Source organism: Botryllus schlosseri, chromosome 2 (assembly GCF_051294905.1).
Source record: "Botryllus schlosseri isolate E-star chromosome 2, Bs_hap1, whole genome shotgun sequence".
Lineage (NCBI taxonomy): Eukaryota > Metazoa > Chordata > Ascidiacea > Stolidobranchia > Styelidae > Botryllus > Botryllus schlosseri.
In genome coordinates, this window is record NC_137237.1 from 36,882,593 (window position 1) to 36,903,611 (window position 21,019).

A 21,019-nucleotide genomic window follows, 5' to 3' on the forward strand; every position below is an offset into this window, starting at 1 on the left:
CAGACCTCATTCATAATTAATCTTATCGTACCCAAATCAAAGTTCATAGTCGCTAAAGGACAGGTATTGCTTCAAAAAAAAATTTTGCACTTTCGAGTAAATTCAAAATTTTCAACCTGAACGACATCCGCGATTACCGGTTGGAATGAATTCAAATTTGGTGTTCATCGTTTTTAAGGCAACCTAACGATTTAGTCAAGTATCCAGCACGATTCGGGAAAAAAAGTTGTTTTTGAACAGCCCTAGTATACACTCTTCTATTGAAGTATATTGGCAGAGATATCGCATCACATCAGAAGGCATGAACTGACTACAACTCTCCTTGAAGTCAAATTCGAATTTGATTTCCAGTCAAAATATGCTAACTTTTATATATGTTCGGCTATGCTTATTTAAGCTTTTAGCTTCCCATCAAATGTTGTTTTGTAATTTATCTGTATCTATTCAGTTAAGTTTTTCCATCACGCTTTTCCTGCACCATCACCACATCATCCATATTTATAATACATCAACCAGACACAAATAGAAAATATTCATTCGTGAGACCGTTGACTTTTTTTATATAGAGAACTCGCATTTCAGAGCAACGACAGTAGTGATCAGAATATGGTTCAGACCACCCCCGGTTATTTCGTGAGGTCGTCAAAGTTTCATCCTTCGGTCAACGGACAGGACGGATTATTTTCTACATAGTCCCCATCATTTGGCGGCATGAAATCGCTAAAATAGTTCTGAACAAGCAAACAAATCCAGTTATTTTGACTTCAGGCATTGGTAATTAATGCATGGACACTTACCAGCAAAGATTTCCCTTTATTGAGACAGGTCGTATATTGTTTCGTGTTTTGCATGAAGTCCTGGGCAAACCGCCGCTTTTGGTCGTCCCATACCACCTTGATATTTCAAACATGATTCCGTCAGTGAAGGATAGGGAAAAAGTATTTCTGCTGGTCCAATGGTTCTCAAAAATTGGGACGTGGCATCCCCCTGGGGGGACGGTGGCGTGAAAGCATCTGGGGGAGCGGCAACGCCGCCTGAGATGAATGAAGTTTCAGTAATGGCAATAAAACTTAAACGACTATCCCTTGAAACTCGAATGATGATTTACTATAAAAACTATAACACAGGTAGTCAATGACTGTATTTTGTCTATTACATTCTTTCTTAATGTATAAATTATGACAATGTACAATTGTACATTTTTCGTAAACTTGACTATAAAGCATTCCCATGCTATATAAAATTATGGATTTTCTGGCAACATTTTAATAGCTCAATGTTAATAATCCTACACATGTCTTGCCTGCCCACGATCGAAGGGCCGTGACCCAACTCCAGGTTGACATTCCTGAATTACAGACGTTTGCCACCTATACGGACAAACTAGAGTGCGGCGGAACGTGGTTAATAACCATCTGTATACAGCTGAGAGTTTGCGAAATTTGTTTCTCTTCGGGAATCGCTATTTCGTGACTAATTTATATCGGAATAAGGTATTCATCCAATACTTGAACTGACCCCGGACAACAGCTTCTCCGATATGACTTTCATCGTATTCCAATAGTCGCGAGATATCTCCTCTCCAACACCACGAACCTCTTCTGGGTCGAAGGATACGCTTAATCCTTTCGCGAGAACATCGAAATTTTCTAAATTTATACAGCGTATATTCAAATACTCGAAATATATCCGGGAAGAGCACTGGCCTTAGATATTACCGTAAACTTTTCCCCTTGACCCACATAGGGTCAGAGGTAACGGTGGGTAATGCAGAAGGAAGGCGATACACATTTCGCTCGAAGTTGGTAAACCTCCCTGAAAAAGATCTCTAATATATAGAAAAGTGTCGCTTTTGCATTTACCGAGCCGCAGAATTGTACTGGTGTGATGTTTTTCCTATCCAGCGTTGTGTAGCCACATTCCAATGTCAATGCATCGCCCGCTTTTAATAATTTTGGCTCCTCGAAATATTGAATATCCTGATAATTGAAGTCGTAATGCTCATCAGCTACCATGGCTTTCAGCTCCGTTCCATTCCTACTTCAAAGAAATAACTTTAAATTCACAGGAAATCAGAAATAAGTAACCATAGTGTCCTATATGGTGTCGACACAAGCAAATCTCACACCTCAGTGAAATTGTATCACGTCACAATTTCCATTTGGCTACAGGCAATTTGACGGTCATTTTTGACCGGCTTGCCGAACATTAAATTTGGTGAAACGGGTATCAATCGAAAGCTGACTCTGCACTGATTACGAAAATATAAATTTTATTCCGCTCGTGGCCCTGGAACCCCCACAATCAGCCTCGAATTATTCATTGTTATGGAGATTGGCACTGTTACGCAACAATGCTGTCTGGTGAAACGAGAGAGTTAATTGGTCACCAGACTTACCGAGGAGAAAAACCTGTGTCCATGAGCCGCATCGACTACAAATTGACATTTCTTCACAGGCCTCATTATTTCTAATTTTCCGCCGACAGCGGTGTGGTCATTCTGGGCCAACGTATTTCGCCGCCGATAGTTTTCGCAGAGCGGAGTGGCATCTTGATCGAAACGTTACTGGTCTTGGTACGCAAATCGTGTTCCTGTTCTCTGTTTATATTTTAGCATGGTGCTACCCATATTTAAATCAATACATTCAGTGACACTTGAGCATGCTAGACGCAAGGAATAATTTTCAAGCTGAATAATCAGACCTAAATTCTATTAATATTTTTCATGTTCATTTATGAAATAAATATCCCCCTCGAGCTCGCCTCGTCAATTGGGGATTTGGGGTGCGGAAATTACGGCCCTTACTATGAACACACTTATTGAGCTTTATTGAATCTTTAGGGTGGACTAGTGCTTATACCACCCTGCTATGAATATTTACCCGATGTTGGTGTCAAAACAATATCGTAGGATTCGTAGCTATTGGTCCAGAAAACAGGTTCCTAACTTTTTGACTTGGAAGCCATTCTAAAAGTCTTTTGCATGATGAGCAATAAGTTTAAAAGAGGGATTAAGGTCAATATGCTTCCTGCTGATCTATTATTAACGCGCAACACTATGCTGGTATTAGCACGGCTTGCATGCGATGTAATTCTTCAATCGCTGGTCAAGTTCAGCGACTGAACATTGTGATGATTCAGACACCGTTTTGGTGATTTTAATGAAACTATTCAAACTATCTGCCAAAATAAAAGAATTATTGCCTGAAGTGACGCAGTCTCATGGCTGTCCCGGCCAGATGAGAATGAAGGAATATTCCAAAAACCTTTACCTCATCCAACTCAGCTCCTTCCATCGCCTGTACTATGAAGTTGTAATAAATGTCAGTGGTCCCGCATAGCTAAACACCGTTACCGTGGTCAAGCAATTTTCGCGACAATAACCGTCAACCTGGAAATGTTCCTGACCAGGAGGAATCCATAATGTAGCGAGAGAATGTTGGACATCGAGAAGACCGACCATAGTTTCGGGTTTTTGCGTTATATACGAAATCTGCATGCCCGAGCTGTCATGAAATTCTAATACAAAAAAGCTCGGAGTAGACTGTGGTCATTTTATAATCTAATCTTTTTACCTTTGATCTCTGGATTGTCATAATGCATTTCTACCATCACATATTGCGGATGACTATGTCCGCCTACTGGAAACCCGGAGTCTTCAGGAAACGAAGTTCCAGACCCACCAACGGCCCAGCCCCCTAATATCTTTCCGCAGCCAACGAAATAAGGATTGATCTCATCATAGCACTGATATGAGCCTGCCAGAAGTTTTGGGGTCTGAAATTACGAAATTAAATACTAAATTCACAGTAGCAAAGTATTCAGTAACACCAACATCGTGTTTAAATGCGAGTCCTAGCAAAAAGGCATATACTCACAACATCTACTTCACACAAATATATTATGACGTGATGAACATTACGTTCATTTCCTTCTGTTAGTTGCGGGGAGATCTGAAACATAAATATTAAGAATAAGCCAGGATCAGTGTTGCAGTCGTCGTTATGGGCGAGTACAAAGTCAACTGAAATATATTTAATTTCTTATTATGATAAAATGCTCTTACATCGCATACTATACACAAAAATGTGACGTCGGACTTTCTCGATAGAATAAACTTACCCCGGTGATATATAAAGTTTCATTTGCTTCAGAAAGCTTTGCATACTGACACAAGTAAAAAGTAGACTTGGCTGGTACAAGAAAATTGGACGGCCCAACATTGACGTGAAGTCCGTCCTTCTGTCCTGCTGTAAAATAGCAAACGATTGTTCAATGTTCATTAGAGATCGTATGATACAACACTAAAAAAATTGTTTACGGCGACTTGGACGGAAATAGATAATATACGTCAAGGTATTTCCACACATAGTAAATGCCTATCGCATGTGTAGCTTTGCCAGAGCCGTTAGTGTATGGCCTTGAGAATTTTAGACATATACATGGTGGCGTAAGTATCAGTAACGGGCTGGTCGTGCCTCATCTGCGACAATGTAATTCTTCATAAATAGCTCGGAATTCATAATAACTGGTATCAATCAAATGCTATCGTCAGACTGGTTCCGAAAATCCAAATATTAACAGTGTCAGAGCACCAGCTTAAAAAAAAACGCCAAAACGCCAAGGAAGGTGACATTCGGCTTTATTACAGACAATGCCATCGCAAAGAAACAATAGCCAGTTGAGGCACAAACGAATCTGCCTCATACACTATTCGCTAACAATTGGACAATACAAGAGTACTTGAAAATATGGTTGGCGGTACTAAACTTGAGTATTGCTTTCACAACTACATTCATTGCAGTAAAGAATTTATTAACTCGAAGACTTTTCGTGTGCCCCTTATCGAGAGTTAACGGCACAATAATAAGCATACAGAGAGAGATTCAAACGAAAACCAAAATGGCAAAGTATGACGTAATAATACAATAATAAAAAATTAACGCTAGGCAAAGTCAGCTGTACCGGTAGTCATAACAAGAGACGAGAGAATATCAACTTATACTATAATACACGGAAGACAACACACAGACAAATAGCGGTATATATTAATGGGAAATTTCAAGATTATATAGAAACTCTTTCTGCCGACATAAATCCGGATTGGTCAATTTTATTATGGTTGACTCCAAGACTGACAGATGGAAGGCAGATCTGCATTTAGCAATCACAGTGAACATACTGTCATTGTAATGACTGGCACACACCGGATAGTTCATTAAATGTTGACCAATTGCAGAGTTGAACGCTGAGACCTGGTTATAGGAAGCAGAGTCAACCGCTTCCTTACACCGACGAACAAGTGCAGATCGATCGATAGGCTTGTTTACTGACCTAGTCGATTTAGGCACATGTTGGTTCACTCGTTCAGCCAACCGCAAAGATATGCGACCCACATACCGACTATCACAGTGGCATTGGAATTTATATACAATATTACTTGTTTGTAAAGCAGGGAGCACATCCTTGCGAGTTTGAGGCATGAGCGGCCTAGTCATGAACACCACTCGGGTATTTAGCATAAAATAGCACGATTGCACTGATGACCGGATTTGATTAGAAAAGCCGACTGACACTGACCCAAGCCAAGGGAGATGTATGTATACAGGGCATTTGTCTGGTCCATGAATTCGCGGCTGTTTGAATTGCGACATTTTCTTTGTGATGGCAGATTCAATTACGTAGTCTGGATATCCATTGTCAATCAACATGGATTTGATTTTATCAATTTCCACCACGAGCCGAACAACAGAGCATATCATTAGCGCACGGTGAACTAATGACGAAATCAAATTTAATTTCCGTTGTTTAGGGCAAAATGAGTCCCAGCGAATATAGTGACCGGTAAACGTTGGTTTCCTATATACTGAAGTAATGAAACCGAGGCTGCTCTTTTCCACCAATACGTCGAGAAAGGCGAGTGAGCCGTCAGACTCTTTTTCGATGGTGAAGTTTAGCGACTCGTGCAAGTTGTTTAGAGAAGCTAAGAAAACATTGCAATCGTCTTCACTGTCGAAAATTGCGAATGTGTCATCAACATATCTAACATACATGCGCGGTTTGATTGCATTTAAGAAAAGTTTACTTTCTTGGAAACCAACAAATATATTTGCCAAGCTAGGCCCAAGGGGTGACCCCATTGCCAAACCCTACAAGAGTATTGTAGGAATTATATAGTAACGACGGCCAATACGTTATGCGGAGCAAATACATTCCCACTACTTATGGCTGTTATGTATTTTCCATCCATAGCTACGTTATATTGTGGTATGTGATAGCTACTTTCATAGACGGCATAGTCGTTGTTTGTGGTCTTTATGCTGTGTTCAACTGCAATACCTATAACACTTAATTCTGGTATCTGATAGCTATACATTACATAGCCACAATTTCACAACATCAATTTCACAATCAATTTCACAATCAATTTCACAATCAATTTCACAACATCACAATTTTCAGTACGAATCATCATCAACGGGTCATGTTTAACCATCATATACAAGTAATGTCACGTACAATAGGAAATCTTTCACTGAGTCGCAACTTTTGAACGTGATGTGACGGTGAAGTTTGATAAGTAGTTTCTGGCTTCTAGAGTAGTTTTACAGCGAATATTATGTTCTCAAATTAAAAAATGATAGTTAAATATTGTCGAATACTTCGAAATCCAAAATGCCGTCGCGGGCCGCACAAAATGATCTCGTGGGCCGCGTGTTTGAGACCTCTGGTAGAGAATCTTGTTAGCACTGCGTAGAAATCGCATTGCTGTAACAGTCTCACGGCATTAAAGCTATATATCCTGATCATGGACACTGTAAAATTCTAATATTTACTCCAATTTATCGATATAGATAGATGTTGGATTTGGTGATAAACAAATTATGTTTCAGTACACCGGTCTTAAACTCCAATTTTATGGCGGTCCAATTTCCTAGTTTTGATCACGCAGCGGACCGCCACATCAATAATAGGGTTTTTCAATCTCTTTTCTAATTGACAAGTTGCCCTTATTTGATAGGAACTCGCAGAAGTACATTTAACACCCATCGTGGAAATGTCATTTACTGTGTAGCAATTCACGCCAAGCACGAAAAAAATCACAATATCAGATATATAAATAAAATTATTTTTGCACTTGCTTTGGACGCGGGCCGCACAAAACGTTATCGTGGGCCGCGTGTCGGAGGCTTGTGTTTTATTAAATTATTCTCACTTGATCTTTTCGCTGAAATCGGATTAATCAATTTCAGGCTCATCCCACCTAAAGCAAATGTAGTAGCCTTAGTAATTGAATGCATATTTTCTTCATGAGCCAAACGATCTTACCTCTGTTCCAACTGTGATAATATCCAAAATGTGGTTTATTGTTACGCAAGTCGGTTACTCCATACGCCCATATAACCTTGTACGTACCCGACTAAAATGATGAAGTTATGTAAAAGATATGTTGTAAATGTTGCAGTTATATGAACTGAACTAGTTTATTGACCAAATACGAGCAAAGTGACCAAATTCTCACTTTGTTCAGGCCATTGCTGGTGCAATTAAATGTGTCATCGTACCGCCATTCATAAATCGCACATAATATATATACCTCTACGTCTATATCCATGTCATCCGAATTACAAGACGATCTACTTCGTCGAATTGTGACTCCAGTGTGGGTGTCATTTTCCCAACCGCCAATTACCTCGACGTTTTGATTCTGATCTACCACAGGTACGCCATTTCGATCCGAATGACAGTCCTGTTAAATCGGAAAACCGCTGTGATATTATGTCATCCAGAATTTTAAATCTAATATCTTTTTTCGCGTTACATCGCTTCAACAACAGACGAATAGCGGTTTAACAATCCCCGCTAATTATTAGCCTTAGAAATTGACGGTAAACAAGGACACGCCCACAACGACAATCAACCTTTGAAGCAATATAAGATATATTCTTGTATTTGTGATGAAAATAGTACCATACCAAAGCGTAAGCCTCGCCGTATCTCACTCCCATCATAATAATGTCCGCACCATTCATAGAAGTTGATCGTGAAAAACCAAGTCCTACCCAGCCTTTGGTTGGAGCGATGACCTATTAAATGGAAATCGTACACTGTAAACAAAATCGCGCATCCCTATTTCGTAGCGTGCAAATCAGACAAACGACACGTTCACGTACACGATTTGCTTACACTTACCCCAAAGGATCAAAACGAGAGAAATATGCCCTTTTCTAAACGAGACGGGGGTAAAGTATGTCCTGATCTCTTGTACCCACCCATCCACCCCGACAAGACACAGAGGATGTTAGGCCTGCTCGTAATCGGAGAAAAAAAACCTTGGGATCCGTGTACTTGTTCGTTCTCGCGGTTGGGGCGGAATTTCATACTAGAAATTCCCATGGCCCAATTTTTAACCGATACATTGTTAAAATGGTAAATACATCAATTTTTCTGTAATGTGTATTATTATAACTTTTTGGCGGTTATCGCCGATACAAGTCACGGTAATGAATGTTGTAATGCTCATAATTTTCATGCTTTTGGAATACTTTATGGACGGCCTTCAGTCACGCATTTCAGTCATCCCTTTCTTTCTCTCTGTCTCATTCTCGCTATCTCTCGCCAGAATAAAAACAAAGGAAGGCAAGTTTTATTTACCTGCATTGTAACAGTGTTTTCATCAAAATCCCAATACAAATTGACCGGCTGTAGTTTATCCAATAATGCATGGTACGGGAATCCTACATATTTGTAATCCAGCGATGCTTCGGGCTGTGTTTTCACGGAACCTGTAATATATATTATGCTCCCCACTAGCATTCAATATGTTTTATATCCCGCTTGTGCATCATTAGGTGATTTAGACTTCGTTGGAACTGCCTAAATAAAAGTTTCTTGGGGATATCAAACTGTCCCTTGTTCTCGTAGAAGTGATGTAACGACATTCTAGATATCACTTCGGAGTCAGATTCATATAGTCCCTAATTGGTCTGTTACGTTACTTAGAAACTACGAGTCAATGTAGATGGCCAAACCACACTGAATCTCATCGACAATTTTACTGCAACTAGTAATTGTAAGTTTGTTTAGCAACTATTCGGCACATATCTTCATGCCGTCAAAAGTTTTTTCCTCACTACATTGTATGCGCTCCGACCTCGGTGATGGTATAGCTTTCTGACTCAATTTTAACAGTATAGGGATTTTTGTTCGGTTTAGGTGGGAATCCTATTTTTGCGTAATTTATTAAATACGGTTATGATGCGGAATACGGCCTGTTGACGTGTGCTTTTGGAAAGTAACTTCTTAGTGAAAGATGCTTATTAGTGTCACTTTCTCAAACGTCGTAAAACCATAGTGTTCTATTTGGTGTGGGCACAACCAAATCTCACGGCTCGGTGAAATTAATTCACGTCATACTTTCCATTTGGCTAAAGGCAATTTGACTGTAGTTTATGACCGGCTTGCGGAGCATCAAATTCGATAAAACGGGTATTAATCGGAAGCTGCCGCTGTACTGATTACGAAAATATAAACTTTATTTCGCTCATCGCCCAGGAACCCCCACAATCAGCCTCGAAGTTTTCATTGTTAGGAAGAGTGGCATAGTGATGCAACAATGCTGTCGGGAGAAACGAGAGCTTAGCTCATGAGCAAATGAGTGGCGGCGCGGCGAGAGTGACTGCTCAACAGACGTCACGGCAATGGGCAATGAGCTTGTGTTGCGAAGTGTAATCGCGTTGCAGAGAAACGAAACGAGCACACAAATTAACAGCCATTCCTTGACTTGTAAGGGTAGAGCTGGGTCCACAGAATGCATTGGGGCCCTATGAATTTTCATGCATTGTCATTCAACTTATAGAGGTCTTTCCGTCTAGGTCAGGGGTGGGCAATTATTTTACTCCGCGGGCCAAAAGGGAAGTAAAAAATACGTTTGTGGGCCGAGTGAAAAAAATTACCTATATCATCCAGCGTATTTTAATTTATTTCTAAATTACATTGGTAATAAATTATGCTAAGTGAATGTGTTGATGTTAAGTTATGAGAAAGTGACGGTTAATTAAAAAACTATATATATTTGCCGTCATGATTCGAAACAATGTTAAACATGACACATTCCAACTCTCTTTAATCCCTACCCACGATATTCTATTAGGACTCAACAACAATGGATCTCAAACTTTCTCAGGGACGCCTTTCTTTATGATAGGGAAAAATTTCACTCCCCCTTATCATGATATCACAAAATATTAAAAAGTGCAACCAGAGTGCTACCAATCCCAACGGATAGTTTGATGGCATGGAAGGTTATGGCTGTTGAAGAGAGAATTCTCAAATATCCAAATCGGACTATACACAGAGCATTAACCATAATCTGGGAGGAATTCGCGCGGGGCGCGAAAAAATCCCCCCCCAACTTCTGATGCTTTCGCGCCCCCAGTTCGAGAACCACTGCACTGAAATGTATATGCAATAGTACAGAGCTCATTTTCTTAGTAGCTGTCCTCCGAGCGGTGTGCAGCCAAAGTAGTTTTGATGATGAGCAAAGCTTGCAGTTTTTCTGAACTTCGCCCCCCCCCCTGACCGAGTCTTTCGGGTTTTCGTCATAAAACCGACTTTATTTGAAATCCTTAATTGCGGCAACATGCTCGGCAAAAACTCAGAGAACAGGGTTATCCCTGACTTCAGTATGCAAATATTTAGTGCTCCAAGGTCCTAAGCCTTCTTTGAGTTTCAGTTTTCGCCTTTCATGCCCTTTAATCCGTTATGGGTGATAGATATGATGTGTCATTTAGTAATCGCGGGATTTGGAAACGTATCATGTAACAATTGGAAACACATACCGTATAATGAGTAATGTGACGATGGCAACGAAGAAGATTTGAACTCAACTATTTTGAAAGAGGGATTTCTTGTGAAATTGGCACACATATTTTGCCACATTGCCTTTATTTTGAATCTGGATTACGCATGCGAGGTAGACTACGTAAGCAGCATAATCGTGGCATATTAATGAACATGCTCCAAAGTAAACGAAATTCCCGTTCAGTTGATACAGCCTATGGTTTTGGTCATTAAAAGAGGAAGTTTTATGTTTTGAATTCCAAGCAACCATTCGGGGGCCGCATTTGGCCCGCAGGCCGCACTTTGCCCAGGTCTGGTCTAGGTAGCTGCCAGCTGGTAGCTGTATACATTGGATATGTCAGATTATTATGATATCGATTGACTTAGCCCGCTTGTTGTGTAGGGCTCCAGAAACACGTTGCACTGATAATGGAGGGTGTCGATAGTTTCTATGGTCGCTTTGCTTAAGTGTGAGCACACATTACCAGCCTTTCCTTCACCTGTAAGGGTAGGACTTGGTCCGCAAATGCAGCAGGTAAAATATTGATTAACGGTTGACAGCAGGGGTGTCGAACTAAGCTGGGGTCGAGGTCCGGATTCAATCCTTCATTAGATAGCTTGCGGGCCGGACCAGCCAAATGATGCCAAAATGTTACCACCAAATCCTTACCTTCGTTTTTCACGGAAATGCTCTATTACCAAGCACAGGCCTATATAGCCCGAGCCAGCAATATAGGAGATTTACCTAAACGGCGATTTGGTTTATCATTTTTCAATCACCATTCGGATTTCTCTGAACGATGGAAACCTTTTGCGCGGTAACATTGCCGCGACGCCAGCTGAGCACTCACTCTCGCAGCTCAGCTACTCATTTGCTCATAAGCGGCGCTCTCGTATCACCAGACAGCGTTTTTGCGTCACTATGCCTTTCTCCACAGCCATAAAAAATCCGAGGCTGATTGTGGGGGTTCGTGGGTCATCAGTGAAATAAAATTTATATTTTTGTAATCAGTACAGCGGCAGCTTTCGATTGATACCCGTTTTATCAAATTTGATGCTCGGCAAGTCGGTCAAAAATTACCGTCTAATTGCCTTTAGCCAAATAGAAAATATGGCGTGAACTAATTCCACTCAGACGTGAGATTTGCATGTGTCCACACCATGTAGGACACTATGGTAAAACAGTGGAATATATCCATCGTAGAATATTAGATAGTAACAGCCGCCGGATTCATGCAGTCTATTGCGGATTGCAGACTCACTACCGAAAATTGCTGACGATTAATGAACATTACCTTCAAGTAAGCCAGTAATTACGTAAAATTGGAAGTATGAAATGGGCAGCATAGCCTACCTGATGCTTGCCGCGTTTGTTCTTTTCCTCTCAATAACTCGACTTCAGTAAAGCCTTGGAAGAATTTTAATTAATTGCTCATTTATTGATAAGTTGCTAGCAACACACATATAACTCACCTCTGTCAGCGTGGCGGTATTTCACCACTGTCCTTTTTCTCTTCACATCAATACGGCCAATCGCCCAGAGAACTATAATCTCCCCAGCCTTAATAACAAATTTGACAATTTGCACCATTTTCGAGCGTTACGAATATTTGTACAGTACATATTTTATTATCCTTGAACGTCAGTAGATAACATATCTGCAGATATTTGTCTGGGTTGCCTACGTGCGTTCAACTGTCTTACGTCTATCGGTATTCCCTTGACAGTCATTTGAAACGCTTTCTGAATGCGCTTAGTTCACTAGTAATTTGTGGTTGTGGCTATGGTTGGTAGTGTCTTGCGATTCAGCTCTAGACTGAAACGAAAATATTGTATTTTGCCGATTTTCGCGATAGCGTAAGGTGCAAATAGGGTAATCCACTGCACTCCTGATATATATCTGTATAAGGATTCGTGTAATTGATCCGTTTTCACCCGCCAGAATGGATTTGAAAGAAGAATGTGATAGCTAAAAGTCAAAAGGACTACGTGCACCCTTTCCTATGATCCTTTTCCTGGTAAATACACAGTTTTCCTGTGCATGTATTTATAGCGCACGCCTACCTTGATTGTATTGTCGAAGGCGTTATCTGATTTTAGCGGACGCTTCACTGTTATTGTCGTATGCGTCGCATTTTCAACGCCGTCTAAGATATCGACATTTTGATCTGCGTCAACGGTTGGAGGCCCATTTTTCGCTGCATAACAGTCCTAAAACAGAGAAAATGTCAAGGAAATCATTGTTTGCGAGGATATTCAAGAGCCGGCGATCAACCTATATGAGGAAGCACGTTTCCCATTTACGCAAATAGAAGATGCGTCATATTCAGTTACCGGGAGAAAGCGCTCTTAACATGATATGATCTCAATCAAGTTTTGTTATTTTCGTGCATTTTACGTCGGTATCGATTGTCTCTTATTTGTCTAGGATTAGTAATTACCGACGATCATTATTTCCTCGTGTGTCTTGCTTCGTATTTATACCCTTCTGTTCTGTTGTCTACGGTCTTTCGTTTAACTGCACTCTGGATCGTGTCGCCTGTATTAAAGTTATTCTGCTGGTAATATAGGCTACTGATTTCATATTGAAGCCTCGTCGTTTGAGTTATTGTTCGAACAAGATCAAGAACATAACAAATTCGTCAACAAACAGTCTGGCTGTAAAAACTGTTTAGTTAAAATAGGAAAACTGAAGAAAAAGTGAACGATAGTAGCAAATGATCGATGAAGCAATGTCTGGGCGAGGTAGGGCAGTGTTAGTATAACGACAGGGGGTGATCAAGTAGGTCTTTTTTGAATCTATTTTAAGGCAGTTCACGGATATGTGATGGTAATGCATTCCAGATGATAGATCCCGAGTAGTCAATAGATCTCTTAGTTAGGTTGCTATTGGGTGGGGGTAAGTAGATATTTCCCTTTGACGAGGATCTCGTGTAATGGGAATGGACATTTTTAGCAGGTATGGAAAAGTCATCAAACACACGAGGCAGACTATTGGAAAAATATTTGTAAATAACTTGATACTTCGAAGCGATTTAGTTCGTCAATTCGCAAAATTCGATGATTACGGTAGTAAGGCGATAAATTGGTACGTATTATCGGTTCACATCAATCTCAAATATATTCTCTGGCTTGGTCGCGTCGAAGATGTGCGACAGTGGAGAAAATTACGGAAATTACATCAAGGGTTACGAGCGACGACGCTTTGAATGGATACCACAATGATTGATGAGTGGTCTTTCGTGAAAACTTTTTACCCAGGGGGTGGGCAAAAACTCTTTGGGTCGCGGGCCGCATTCAACATCAGAATCCATTCGCGGACCGCACCATAATAAATTAGGATTATTAGCCAAAACACAATATTGTTACTTAATTACAATAATGGTAACCGAGGACATATTAAGGTAATATATATATATATGTATATGTAAAACAAACCAAACATTGATTGGGTGATATGATAACGTACACGCGTCAGAAGCATTGACAAGAGTTTATAAGTTGGTTGACCACAGTAACCAAATTGTCAAATTAGGAATGAAGTTCGGTTGTGCCGATTCATAGAACAGCATGAAAATTTGAAGCTATGGGCATTTTGGGGCAACGATCTGTTTTGCTAAGTCTACATTTGCATTACCTCCAGACAGGGCTGTAATGTCTCGAGTCATGATTTGATCCGAATCCGAATCGAGCTGCAGTTTTTCGGTGACTCGACTTGACGCGAGTCATTTTACTAAAATACGGAAAATTGACAAGACTTAACTGAGTCAATTTGTCTATTGACTCGTCTTGTACTCGAAACATTTCGCATAACTCGACCAAGTCATATGACTCGAGACTCGGACGGCCAAGATAGGCATTTCTTTGCAACCTCGAAGAATAGTAAAGTTACTGCAATATTCGTATTTCGTCTATCATAGGGTTGCTATACGTCCGGAATTATACTGCCCTAATGTCCGGAATTTTGAATGCTTGATATAGGATCAATTTTTTTTCGGTAATTACGATAAACGATGTATTATTTTTGGGCAGATTTATGCCACTTGAAAGTTTTCTTCGCGATGCGCGCAATTTAGTGTTGCGTCCATTGATTTTAATATGTGTACCACCGCCCATGCAAAAAATGCAATAAAAAATAAATAACAATAACCATCAGTCACAAAAATAAGTATAATTGGAATCGTAATTACAGGAGAATGGTATATTCCTAGAGTCGGTTAAGGCTATTTAGATGCTTTAATCAAAGATAGCGGCTAATCAAATTAGAAATGAAGTCGCGACCATAATAGGTTGAAAACCACCGGATGTGCAACCTGCTGGTGCGGACCGGCATTTAGGCTCATAAATTGCCATGTCCATGTGATATGACATGACTTTACGATGTATAATTACGTCCCCTGCATTTTCGAAGTCATCTTCCGCACCAGCTGTACTGCGGGCGCTAACTATTATCATATGGGTGGACGGAGGATCAAAATTTTGTAGTAACATATGGAAGAACCAATATTGTAGACGGATTTCATTCACAAAATTTAACGACCAGATGCATATAGAAATCAGATGTAGTAAGCCCCCAGAAGTTGCATCGATTCCCTATGGCGAGCGGAAGATCAGCGTTTATTTGGACGGGATGGGGCTGAAAAATGTTGTTTCGTTCCTGGTTACAACACAAAACCACATAAATGCATTGACCTAACACTATAGCGGCTCCTGATCCGGATCGTGACCACCTCTGGTCGACATGTAAATCTTTGCTACTGTGACGTCATATTGACAGATGATGTGTCATAGCCCATTTTGAAATCCGCTAGTGGGCGCTTAAGAGTGTCCGGAATTTGATCCACAAAATATGGTAACCCGGGTCTATCAGTACTGGTCGGTACTGGTACTTGAACAATAGAGCTATAAACTGTTAAGAGTGAGGAAATTATAACAGTATGTATCAACCTAACAGAGTTGTCAAAACATGGGTTAAACATGACCTGAGCTGGAAAATTAACACTGAGCACGAGGGCTTGGACTCGGACTCGAGTCTCAACGATATTACTCAGACTTGACCCTCTGCTGCCCGACTTGGTCTCGGACTTGACTCGGTGGTGATTGCAAAGTCCCATAAAAGTGAGATTGAGTTGTGGCTTGGAGCCTTGTGACTTGATCACAACCCTGCCTTTAGGACACACAATGCTGACAGCATCATAACCATACTACCTTTTAATACGCTTCTACGATACGATTATCGATAATATAAATATAAAATACTTCTACACATATTGATGACACATCTACCTAACACGCACCACACACCACCATGTGATAAAAAGATCTACATATAATCCGTCGGAATACCAAAGACAAAAGTGATTTGGCGCAGTGTGCTACGCAGCACAGTCACGACACCAATGATTGCATGTTGGAGCCTAGGCTCTGCCTAGTTTCTACGTGTCAGATATCTCTACCTGGGCTCCTCATCGTCGATCTCACTGCATATGTGGTGTCGTACGAAAAGCCTTGATAGAATAAGTGATGTCGAGGCATCGAAGGTTGATAGCAACAGATACTGACGAGGACGCATGGAAGAGAGAGTGAAAGATGGTGAATGAATGCGTGCAAGTTGTCCGGAAAAGCGGACCAAGAATTCAAGAGTTGAACGATACAATACTCATGATCGCAACGCAAGTGACCGAATAGGCTACGCGCCAAAAACTCTTCAATAAAAACAAACAAACAAGTCAGATATCCTAAATACCCTATATAACTTATAAATATTCATGCTCATTTTTGTTCGCACTATCGTCGCGAGTTTGCGGGTTCTTCTACAATGTTACTAGCTCAGAATTACCTGCTTGTTGATACATCATGGTATATAAGGGATGAATGGCAAAAGAATTCGTGATATTTCGATTATCCTGGAGTATTGCGTCAGCTTATCCAACGAAAAGGCCGACAGCACTGGGAGAAAGATTGTTCTAATGTTACCCACATAAACATACTCTTTTCCGTTTAGCACCCCTCCGATGATAAGATCAGCACCTGCCATCGTGCGAGCGGGTGCGAAGCCAATTCCGACCCATCCTTTTGTTTCTCCGATGATCTGTATTTCAAGAGAGGCATTTCACTCGAGTATGTGTAGATGCGTATCTGATAAACCAGTGATTTTCAATCATTGAGGGTCAGCGATATTGAGGTGCGGGAAGCCCTCCGCGTAATGAGGTAGGAATCGGTGGATGCGTGCTTGAAATTCCAAGTGTCCATTAACGGCCATATACATTATAATAATTATTGCGTCGTGCCTACCATTGTACATTATTGCTTGTATTTTACTAATACCAGAATGTACCTAAGAGTTGGTAACATTATCTAAAAGCAAAAGTGCACAAAGTCGCAAAGGTGGTAAAGTTACTGCGCATTTGATTAACTCTTTATAGTAGCACTTCGCATGCACTGCATATCATGCGTGCATTGTCTGATCGATAAAACTTCTAAACATGGCTTTTTATAGCGGTAAAGTGCAGTCACCCTACGTACATACTCATTGTTCAATTACTCAATTATATCACACGTTTTATGACTTGCAACACCCGCAGAAGCAGCGCATTTTGTTGCAAGTCTGAATAACTGAAGTGAGTGGCTGGTAAGGGAGTTTGGGGAAGAGTGCATCTTCAATCCGTGGCGATATTTCTTTATTGTGTGCTGTAAATATGATGTGGTCCTCAATTAAAGATAAATGTGCAACAAAATTGTCAGTTACCCGTTTTCTTCAGAATGCAAGTTGCAATATGACTCTGTGCTGTTGCGTCAAGAGGACGCAAAATGGATGACGTATGACATAATCAAAACCTAATTACCTAAGAAATGGCACTAAGACGAATGTAGCGTCATGAAATTGAAACAGCGAAAAAAATGCTTTCAGGAGATTTCGCAAAGTGTTTTAAGAAGCGTTATTGGGTGACGACGAATGACCTCATTACCACACATATATATATATCCATATAGCTGGAGTGTAATGCTACTTTCGTGAAAATCTCTTAGATGCAATTCGTTTACGGTGGCTTTAGAAAAATGGCTGCAGCTAAAAATATAACGACTTTCATTTTTAATTTGAGACCACACAATTCGCTGAAGATTGTATTAAAACAGCAAGCTGGAACCAACGTACATACGATCGAACGGCAAGCTACTGTTGTAAGCTTCACTGTACCCTAATGCCAGTAACAACAGGAAATTTTATCACGGAACTCATGGAAGCGATGTGCCATGAGCTGCAGTGGACTGTTGCTAAATTATGTAACAAGATAAGTCTGGTTATTTATCCTCAAGTTCGACAGCTAAAGCTAAGTTTTTTTCGAAATGCGAACTGACGAGGCATAGGGAGAACATATACAATACGTATAAATACCTTCATTTTAATTGAATCTTGATCAAAGTTCCAATGTAATGAAATTCGTGGGCTGAGTTGTTGAGTATACTTCCAATCTTCATTGCCCTCCGATGCACTGAAGAACACGGATATAGTCACCAATACCACTATCCAAACATACATATCTTTTTGCGAAATCCGTCCACCGTGATAGTGAAAGAGGGATGTACTACGGCAATTACGCAAATCTTGATTTTGACAAAGGTTTATATATGTTGAGTTCACGTGCATCTAGTAGTCTGATAGCTGTCTATATTTCATGAGAGTGTAGAATGTGTCAGCATATTTGCAATAATTTCCAGCCTGCGGCGTATTATACTGTCTATCTATAAAGTATCTATTCGACACACTGAAACGTATACAACTATGCAGACGTATATATATGTAGGCCTATATGTGCGTCATATCTTCAACAGCATTACGTAAACCCCATTTATTTATTTATCCTACGTTATTGCAGCATTGCAGACGTCATCATTCGATACCATAAAAGAATTTGTAAAATTGTGCTTTAAGTAATTTCCACGTGACACATATCCTGTTCTTGTCATATTTCTGATACAGATTCGTAAGAATATGCGGTTATCTCTCTTTATTCGTTTAGCTTTCCATGAGTATCAATAATTCCGCAGAACGTGATGAATTCCTGATTCGGGTGACGAGGCTTCGCTTCGCTACACGGGTTTGACATGTTCACACTTTTAAAATGCTTCCAAAAAACACTTTTATAATATTTATATACAACCAAATCATCATAGCTCTTTTGTTGAATGTTATCCAAAATATTCGCAACATCTATTGATATAACGTTTTCGCAGATAGTGCCTTAGCGGTACGTTCCCAGAATCCGGTAAGGTCTGACCTCATTACGTCATTTCCACTTCACAAAACTTCGTACATATTGGGATTAATGTAGAAAAGCATCGCAAACACATACTTCATGATGGGAGCATTTCTTCTGGTGGTGCAATCAACTGTGTCGCAACAGCTGAAGTTTTTCTTTTTATCTCTGGATACTTCTGAAGCGGTTTCGTTTTGCTTTCGATATAATTACACAGATTGCATAACAATTAGAGCTGATACAAGGGAGGTGTATAAAAGAAAAGAATAATAATCCTTCGTTGTTGCGATTGGTCTGAAACCTCAGATTTACCACAATACGTGGAATCTGAGAGAAAACTTGATTAATATACGTCACGAATTTTTGCTGAAGAAGCTTGTTGTCTGTGGTTTCTATTTGTGCTAACAACATTGGAATGGTGACCAGTATATAGGCTACACGTTACGGAATGTTTTATTGTTTACATGCTATATATTACATAAAAAGCGATTACCCTAACAGGCAAATTACTAATGTGTTACCACAACGGCGAAGATATAAAAGCATTGACCCAAACAGGGATTACCTAAATTACTGGAATCTTCATATTCTTCATGGCGCATTTAATGTGCTTTTGGATATTTGGCGTACCTGGAGTAGCTTTCTACCCATTTTACACTGTTCCCACTTGTGCTTGAGTATATTTGTTATCAAAAACTGCTACTAATTTTGTACTGAAGTAGGTTCTGCCTACTTGCACTGCGTACTGAATTATTTATGATTTTAATTTACTTCTCGTCAACAGTTTTCTGTCTGGAATACTTTCATTTTCCATTACTTGGAAATGGTCAATGCTACCCGTGCTTGAGTAGAAAGTAACGCGGTTACTTTTACTTCTACCTGAGTGCCAACGACGACTACTTTGACCATCTCTGGTCGTCGATATTTTTTTAATTAGGCTATAGCTATGCATTTGGGGTATATAGCGGATTTGTCGAATGTGTGCTACGATGAATAGTCCAAGTTCACACAAGATATCAAAATTAACTGATTACCGTAATTTTCCATGTATAAAAGGCGGGATATAATCAAATATTTTTGCCATAAAATCTGGGGTGAGTATTATACATGGGTAAAACAATCTAAAAGAATCTTCCTCGAAATAGCATTTGAAATCACACCTTTCTTTTTGTTTGTTGTCAATCGAGCATCACATTTAGCCATCCTGCCCAGTATTTCGTATTATCAGTGCTGGGCGCTAACAGCCACCAGCGTATGGGAGGAGTATGCGACGGATGCGGGCGCATCCCCTATCCAAATATCTGAGATTGTCACGAATTGACTTTTTAGTTTCCTTACTATATTACAAAATCAGTGACAGAAACTTGTTTAACAATATACAAGGAGCATATATTCAACGTAACGGGCATATTTCTGTCAAAACTACATTCATTGCAGTATTGAGTTATCAGATCAATGACGTTTGATTCTTACGGAGTTAACGGCACCATGACAAGCGCACGAACAGAGAATCGAAGTCTTAATTTGAATTCCAGTTTTAGCATAATATAATTATGATCACATGTCCATTATGTCATCGATCGGCATCTTCCTCCAGATTAGCCTGGGACATGCATGGTTTGCATTTCTGTTACTGGGAAATGTTTTCCCCTCAACTATATCCTGGTTTCTGTATATTATGACTACATTACTGTCCACTGTGTAATCAATCGGTATTGGGCAATCTTCCTCCAGATTAGCCTGGAACACCCATTGCTGGCTTTTCCGCTCTGGCGCTCTTTAGAAACATTTTCCATATATGTAGATAGTAGATCCTGGTTTCAGCATATTATGACCGTTTCGCTGAACGCTATGTCGTAATGTCATCCAAGTTGGATGTTTGACTTTCCGCTCTTAGAAATATTTTCATCTTGTTTCGA

The 21,019-nt window shown here is 40.1% G+C and overlaps 1 protein-coding gene across 3 annotated transcripts; it reads right to left on the reverse strand.

Moving 5' to 3' along the window:
• Window positions 1–517: 517 nt before the first annotated feature.
• LOC145434530 (DBH-like monooxygenase protein 1) lies at window positions 518–18,527 on the reverse strand. 3 transcript variants are annotated; one of them, XM_080311874.1, is made up of 20 exons: window positions 18,239–18,523; window positions 16,823–16,933; window positions 12,907–13,053; window positions 12,316–12,403; window positions 12,197–12,250; window positions 8,656–8,786; window positions 7,977–8,087; window positions 7,598–7,750; window positions 7,330–7,420; window positions 7,217–7,264; window positions 4,123–4,247; window positions 3,879–3,953; window positions 3,576–3,777; window positions 3,356–3,519; window positions 3,205–3,299; window positions 1,881–2,037; window positions 1,719–1,815; window positions 1,519–1,649; window positions 798–893; window positions 518–731 (listed from the first exon to the last, which is right to left on the reverse strand). In XM_080311874.1, exons 1-20 carry the CDS (start codon window positions 18,488–18,490, stop codon window positions 651–653), a joined length of 2,409 nt encoding a protein of 802 aa, XP_080168000.1. In that variant the 5' UTR covers window positions 18,491–18,523; the 3' UTR covers window positions 518–650. The 3 variants fall into 3 exon arrangements, with proteins under 3 accessions (XP_080168000.1, XP_080167999.1, XP_080168001.1); XM_080311873.1 differs by having other exon boundaries at window positions 4,123–4,250; window positions 18,239–18,520; XM_080311875.1 differs by lacking the exon at window positions 518–731 and having other exon boundaries at window positions 824–1,034; window positions 4,123–4,250; window positions 18,239–18,527.
• Window positions 18,528–21,019: the final 2,492 nt, after the last annotated feature.

What these genes read in the sequence shown, in the direction of transcription:
- LOC145434530 (XM_080311873.1), bottom strand. Translation starts at nt 18,490, where the DNA reads ATGCACGTGAACTCAACATATATAAACCTTTGTCAAAATCAAGATTTG. An exon ending in GATTTCAGCGAAAAGATCAA is followed by an intron (nt 4,251 to 7,216) that starts GTGAGAATAATT and finishes GCTATTTTACAG; the next exon opens with CAGGACAGAAGGACGGACTT. An exon ending in TGACAATCCAGAGATCAAAG is followed by an intron (nt 3,520 to 3,575) that starts GTAAAAAGATTA and finishes TTTTTGTATTAG; the next exon opens with AATTTCATGACAGCTCGGGC.